This window comes from Austrofundulus limnaeus, unplaced genomic scaffold (assembly GCF_001266775.1).
Source record: "Austrofundulus limnaeus strain Quisiro unplaced genomic scaffold, Austrofundulus_limnaeus-1.0 Scaffold18, whole genome shotgun sequence".
Taxonomy (NCBI): Eukaryota; Metazoa; Chordata; class Actinopteri; order Cyprinodontiformes; family Rivulidae; genus Austrofundulus; species Austrofundulus limnaeus.
Window position 1 is genome coordinate 1,411,804 of NW_013952420.1, and position 7,159 is coordinate 1,418,962.

Below are 7,159 nucleotides of genomic sequence, written 5' to 3' on the forward strand. Positions count from 1 at the left end.
CTGCTAGATGAGGCAAATACTTTGATTAAAACTGGCAGCTTAAAAATCATCAATTTTAGGGTCTTCAGCATTCTCTCCCACACAAGGACATCTTATGAAATATTTTTTAATTATCTGCAAAACAAAACCAGTGTTTAAGATGCTTCGAAGAACCTGCCCTTCATTTTCTTTACCTCGTAGTTTAAACCGATTGATTAGCAGAGAAGGAAACAATAAAAAAAGAAAAATAAAGCTTCACTCTTCAAATATATTTATATATTTATTCCATAAGCCTTCATACAAACATCTGTTTTGAGTTCAAAAAAATACATTTAAAAGTGGTGAATCATTAAAGGTGCACAGTCATGGCTTGATGCAAAGTCCAAAGGAAAGTTCTGGATTGAGACGATCTGAAGAAAAGCTACAAGTCTTTTTTTTCCACTCTGCGTCTCCAACACCTGAGTTTTACTGGGGGGACAAACACTGTCAGAACTCCTGCAGGTAAAATCACAAGGAAGGGTTCATTTTAAACATCCGCTGGAATAAGATTAAAAAAATTAAAATAAATATAGCCAATATGTTTTAGAGTTTTCCTCTTACATGATGAGGCTGTGGGTGCAGCTGCAATGCAAACTGGAAGTGGGTTGAGGGTGTAAAATAATGTTTTTTAGCGAAAAGGATGGAACCGTGGGGCGTCGTTTCACTCACCAATGAAATTTACGATAATTAAATTTAGTCTGAACCCCTAGGAGCTTATTTGCTAATGCACTTGAGACTGGAGCAAACAGCTCTTGGATATCAGAGAATTACCTCCACGACAGAAAGTTTTTTACCTCTGCACATTTATCAGCCGAGTGGCACATCTAATCAGGCTCAGAACTCCTAGCTGGCTTACTGGAGATAAGCAAACCCACCTGCCCCCACCCCACAGGACCACATGTGTCCCAACATCTATCCAGCATCTTTCATAACCTCAAAGGTTCTCATTGCAAAGTCATGGAGACCAGTTTGGGGCCGGTGGGGGGCGAGGGTCTGATAACCCACAGAAACTGGAACATCCAACCTCTGCTGCACCTGAGCGTCAGGTGAAAATATAAAAAATGATCTAAAAAAAAAAAGCATGTCAAATAATTATTTAATCACCTGTGATTGCACAACTTCAGAACTGACATGCTAACAAGTAGCATCCATGTTTAACTCCATTAACGGGGAGCTGAATGTGACTTCACATCACCTTCTGAGCAGACAGGTCACATCAGGAGGGTTCACACTGGAGTCAGGAGGTAGCATTTGAAATATGAACGTTCATGGCAAAAAGATTAAATTATATTTAAAATTTGCATTTTCTCAAAAAAAAAAGAAGAAAAAAATCAGAATTGAACATTAAAGGTACAGTGTGTTGGATTTTGTCAATTCTTTTACCCGAAATTGAGAAAATCACTCATGACAATAATAAAAAAACATGTCTAATCATTGCAGACAAAGACTTTGTTTTATTATTTTTACATTATAAAAAGCTGTTTATATCTCCACAGTCGCGGGTCGCCACAGGCAGCCGCCATCTTGTCTACGAAGGCTCATGAAGGACAAACTGCGGTGGCGGCGTCAAAAACGCTTTTAGTTGTAATACTATAAATGTAATATTTGTTTTCTATCATTGTAGCTGGGATAATTTTACTTATTAAAGCTCATAATCTTACCACTTGAAACATCACTAGYCCTGAAGCTGCTGGTAGACATCGCGGTTGGAATTATCAAAGGTTTTTGACACCTGAGAGACACCGTAGCAACTCCTTTGCGTTTGGAAGGGGGGGACCAGGGAGGATGATTCAACCACTAGATGTCGCTGAAAACAACAAATCCTACACACTGTGCCTTTAAGACCTGCAGTGTCAATGCAGCCAACCTCACCGTCAGTTATGAAAAGCTGTTTATATCAAAAATAAATTTGACTTTGCATCTTAGGCTGTCTAAACACCTAGAAATTGGTCTCCTTCCTACCGTTTCAGACACTCCCACTTCAGCACCTCACAACAATGCTTTAGGGGACGGGTGCCCTGTTTGCTGCAGACTGAGCTCCAGGGCGGAGCTTTGGGTAAATAGGCGGCGCTTTGTAGCAGCAAGTGTTTAGGCCGCTCCGCATGGCTACAAACATGCATGAATGAGTCCAAGCAACACCCTGGGCATGTTTGAGGGAATGACATAAAAGCTAAACATAAAAAGTCAATTTTGCATAACAAACCCCATTTAAAGCAAGTTGCAAAGAAACAAAGCACCATTTTTTTTAAATCTCATATCAGATTAGTGCTGTGAGGTTTTATATATTTTAAAAAAAAAAACAGCCGAAGCAACTAAAAACAGGTCAACAATGATGGCTGCTGAGTTCAAATTGTCAGAGGATTTTGACTATTGGTATGTTTCTGCTTAAATTTGTAAAGTAAAGGATAAAGTGTTTGTGTTGAGTGCAGACCCACATTTCAGAATTGCATATCAGTAGGCTAAACAGTTAACTTCGCTCACTCATAACCTGCTAACTTAAAAAAAAGCTTCACTAACTAAAGTAAAAATTAGTGGAAGCTAAAAGTCACTCAGTCTGGTCTTTGTCTCAGACTCTGACACAAACTTGACAAAACTTCATTCAGCTGAAACTAACAGGTCCGCTAACATTCTTTTCAAAGTTAGTGGAAAAGATAATCCCCTATAAAAACAGTTCTGCAGAAAGCCCACTTGTCAGTAGCAAACTCTTCAAACTACACTTTTAATATTTATTTCAGACTTTGCAGTGAACACCTGTGAACCTCGACCATCACTTCAGAAAATGCGCCTCCTTGATGTCCTGAGTGCTGTTCAGATGGTTGTCCAGCTCCTGCATCACAGCAACTTTGCCGATCTGGTCGTTCCTCCTCTTCTCCATGATCACGTCCTCCAGGCACTGGAACTCCAGGACGTGGCTCTTCTTCTCGGAGAAGACCAGTTTTAACTTGTACGGCTGCTTCCCGATCCGGATCTCCCCGCCGATTTTGAACTCGCGCCGGCCGAAGCGGCACCAGGCGGCGAAGCACTCCGAGTTCCTCCAGCACAGGTCCCGGTCCGCCGAGCCCACCTGCTCCAGCGCGTTGCGCACCACCACGTCGGGCGGCAGCGCTCTGTAGTGCCGGTACAGCTCGTTCACGATCCGGCCGCGTTTGCCCTGACTCACGTCGGTCAGGAAGTTGTTCTTGACCTCGGCCCGGTGCAGGTGGACCACCTGGAAGTCTCCGACGTAAACGGCCCAGTGGGGGTACTGCCCCGTGGCCACGAACTCCAGCAGGTCTCCCGGTCTGCACTTGGCCAGCAGGCTCTCCGGGGACAGGGTCGAGGCTCGGCCGCTCCTCTCGTACACGCACTCGTCCCGGTAGTAGACGACGCACTCCGGCTCGTCCTCCGGGTCGAAGGGCTTCTCCTCGTGGTTCGCCGGCTGGCTGCTGCTGTCCGGCGGGAAGTGGTCGAAGTGCTCGTCCGGGTCGTCCTGGTCGTCGTCGTTGGAGAAGATGTAGGAGACGCCGATGCGCGCCGCTCCGTCGCCGTCCGGGTCGAAGCCGTTCGGGTCCGACGTCGGCACCTCGGCGTAACTTAAACGCGTCAGCCTCTCCACCTGGTTCCCCATAGGGATGGAGGGGAAACAGGATCCACCTGTTCTGGGGGGGACGACGCTGACGCGTCAGGAGGGAGGCGCGCGCTGCGTCTCAAACTAAATCCCAAAGCGAGCCAATAATCCAAGCGAACCAATAATCCATGTCCTGTCCTCCGGCTGATCACAGAGCTGTCAGGAGACACGCAGGAGGGACATTAAAACACTTCCCAGCTGAGCCAACAGGTGTGACCTGACTCACCTGTTGGCTCACATTTTACCTGTCTGCAGCTGATCCTCTCACTTCTGCTCTAACTCACATTTAATCAGTCCTCGTGAACTCACCAGGCAGGAAACGCTGAACCGTGTCGTCTTTCCGTCCTTCATGAGTCACACGAGAAGAAGAAAAAACAAAAAAACACTTCAGCTCGTCTCTTCATGTGTGGTGAGTTGCTGCACTCTGTGGTTTACTGACTGCTGGATGAAACACTCTGTTGCACAGAAACTCCAACCAGCGCTGGGAGGTGTTTTCATTTAAAGAGACAGTCCACCTTTATTTCCTGCACACATTACAGAGCCGGCTCTTGGCATAGGCGAACTAGGCGGTCGCCTAAAGCGCCATCTGCTGGAGGGGGCGCCGAACTGCAGAAGAAAAAAAAAGTAATTATTTGTAATCCCTGGTTGTAACTCTGCTCAGCGCCCCTTTCAGTTAGCTTTGTCTTAAAAAACTATAATGAAGTATTACAGGAAAAATAAACTACTCTACCCATAAAACATGCAGCAAACGCCCCCACCCTCTCTCTCATTTGATTGACGTTGGACTGACTCGTCCTGCTCCGACACTCTGACGGGGGAGGGTCTAGTAGTGCCTTTCAGGTAGCGGTTCGTGTTGACAAACTCAATAACAACAAGTCTGTATTTTGTTGTCCCGTACATGTCAACCTCTTCGGACATTTACCTGTATAAAACGCCTCAAAGATCCGCAAATTTTGCAAAAAAAAAATCCATACAACTCGCACCCGGGGGCGGAGGGGGAGCAAATAAATCTACCGTATTTTTCGGACTATAAGCCTCGACTTTTTTCCTGAACTTTGAACCATGCGGCTTATAGACCGGTGCGGCTTAAACATGGATTTTTTTCTTCAGCCACCAGGGGGCTCTTATGCTCCATTTGCTTCAACCACTCGCTTCAAAAAAAGAAAGGGGGGAAAAAAGAAAAAAAGCGATCGCTTCCAGAGCCGACTGTTGACCAGGAAGCAGCGATTTAAAGATAGTCAGTGGCCAAAAACTCATAAAAGGGGATAAAACAGACATTTTTCACGGTGGAATCTGACTGATAAAAACTTTGGAGCTTAATCCAGGACCAGTTTGTGGATAAACGTCGTGAAGAGCTGCAGACTTTTTTTCCCCTCATTGCACTCCCCGGGGAAGGAATCCCATGCAGTGATGTATGCTGGAGCGGGAGGGCTATCCCACCACAGCTTCAGAGCCAGCATTACCCCGGGAGGACAGCGACACAGAAAGCAACACTGAACAGATACCGCTATGTGACGCAGCTTTTCTCAGCTTGTTTAACTCCGACACTGAAGAGGAGGACTTCGATGGTTTCAGTGCGCCGGAGGACGATGAATGAGACGTTTTGTTGGACCAGAAACTGTTAAAGAAAACTACCAAAATAAGGTCAGTTAAATGAACCGTATTCCTCTGAACTTTAATTCCTAAAGGTTTGCTTTTTATGTTTTAATGTTGAATTCACTTTTCTGACAGCAAATTTGGGTGTACTGTTTTTTTTATGTTGGGGTGTGGCTTATAGTCCGAAAAATACGGTAAGTTTACCATAGTTCCTTGCACTGTCAAACTTGTTTTAGGGGTTCAAATTGGGGTGGGTGGGACATAGTTTGGGGGGGGGTTGCTCTTCAACTCGCCTAGGGCATCAAAATAGCTAGAGCCAGCACTGCACACATACCTACACATATACTGTAAGCTCAACAGGAAGGAAGGAATGGGTTTCTGTCTTCATCATCATCCTGATTATTTTTACTTTACCGTCCAATTGTTCATGAGATGTTTTGCTGACACGGCAGGCAGGGTTGACTCCAACAATTATTAGTGTTTAAGTTTTAAACATGTGCTCAGAGTCTGTGTTGGGAACAACTCTCAGCTACTACCTCACTAAGTCTGATCTCATTAAATGACTGACTTTAAATCAGTTAGTTATTTTTGTGGCGGTCATCTTGAATCGGATTGACTCTAAAAGTTAATCAGTTGTAGTTGTTGAAGCAATGATTATTTTCTGTGTGTTTTAGTCAAATCAGTCAAGTGGTTTATGAGATATTTTGTTAACAGACACAGGCAAAAGCATCACAGCCCATCTTTTGCCAGTGAGTGATAATAAACTAATCAATGTAATAAAATGTGCAGCAAACTGAAGCAATGTTTTCAACTGAACAGTGCTCACATAAAACTACAGCCGAATCTTTTTGCTTTAAACATTTCTACTCACTTGGAAATAAAATAAATATTTTTTTAATTGTCAGTATAAAACAGGCACACTAGAGATTTATCTGGTTATATTAACTAAAATATGCTTCTGTCACTCTGTGCTAAAATATCAAAAGTAACAATTTGAATACTTTTAAAGTTTGTGTTTAAATAAAAACAATAAGAACAAGACATGAAACTTAAGAGCAACTAAAAACTTTGAGAGAGGAGCTTAAAATCTGAAAATGTCTTGTTTTTGTCAATTTATCAAATTTATATTTCAGACCTTATGAAGTTGTAAGTTTCTGATCAGTTTTTATTTTCTCCTTTTTTGCAGGTGTGCAGACAGATGCATGTTGTCTTATTTTCTTGATGTATCTTCTAATCTCTCTTTCAGTCTTTCTCCTTTTTTCTCTTTCTTTTTCTTCTTCTCTGTATTATAAAGTCACTGATGATGAAGAAACTAAAATTCATTTCTGTATTCTACTGAAGTGGCTTAAAAAAGAAGAAAAAAAGGAAGTTTCTGATCAGAAAGGTTTTAAATGACTAATATCTTACCTGTTGCAGATAAGTCTCTGATGACATCAGATTGGAGAAATTTTGAGAGTGTTTATGGCTCCATTTGTAGCTTATCTGTTCCACTTCTGTCAGTTTGTATATCAGTAATATAAGAACACAGGATGCTCTGACCACTGACAAACAGATTAATGCAGAGTTTGAAGAATTTATTGTTGATTTTTTTGTTTTGCTGAAAGTACTTACCTATTCAACGAGCTCAATGTTAAGTAAACTCTACTGTTTTCTAACTTGGTACACAGTTAAGGTGGTCCCAACATCATTCCCAGATCAGGGTTCTCCAAAGTAAAAGAGACTCATGATTTGGACTGGATAGACGAGCTAATGGCTAGTCAAACAAGATGGTGGATTGCTGCCATCTTGAAAAAACTTTCGTTATAAAACATTTTTAGAGTTTCACAAAAGCACTACATACAGCGGGTAAAATAAGTATTGAACACGTCACCATTTTTCTCAGTAAATATATTACTAGAGGTGCTAATGACATGAAATTTTCACCAGATGTCTGTAACA

At 42.7% G+C, this 7,159-nt stretch overlaps 1 protein-coding gene and 1 long non-coding RNA gene across 2 annotated transcripts in view; one reads left to right on the top strand and one right to left on the bottom strand.

Moving 5' to 3' along the window:
- Window positions 1–1,871: 1,871 nt before the first annotated feature.
- On the bottom strand, window positions 1,872–4,112 carry lratd2b (LRAT domain containing 2b). The gene is made up of 2 exons (XM_014003379.1): window positions 3,935–4,112; window positions 1,872–3,781 (listed from the first exon to the last, which is right to left on the bottom strand). Exon 2 carries the CDS (start codon window positions 3,623–3,625, stop codon window positions 2,786–2,788), a length of 840 nt encoding a protein of 279 aa, XP_013858833.1. The 5' UTR covers window positions 3,626–3,781; window positions 3,935–4,112; the 3' UTR covers window positions 1,872–2,785.
- A 1,115-nt stretch (window positions 4,113–5,227) lies between these two features.
- LOC106514193 (uncharacterized) overlaps window positions 5,228–7,159 on the top strand; it is a 4,868-nt gene continuing 2,936 nt past the window's right edge. The window contains exon 1 of the long non-coding RNA XR_001309866.1: window positions 5,228–5,269. This is a non-coding gene — a long non-coding RNA (uncharacterized LOC106514193). The remainder of the gene's footprint in view (window positions 5,270–7,159) is intronic.

Excerpts from the sequence above, each read along its gene's own strand:
- lratd2b (XM_014003379.1), bottom strand. The coding sequence starts at position 3,625 with ATGGGGAACCAGGTGGAGAGGCTGACGCGTTTAAGTTACGCCGAGGTG.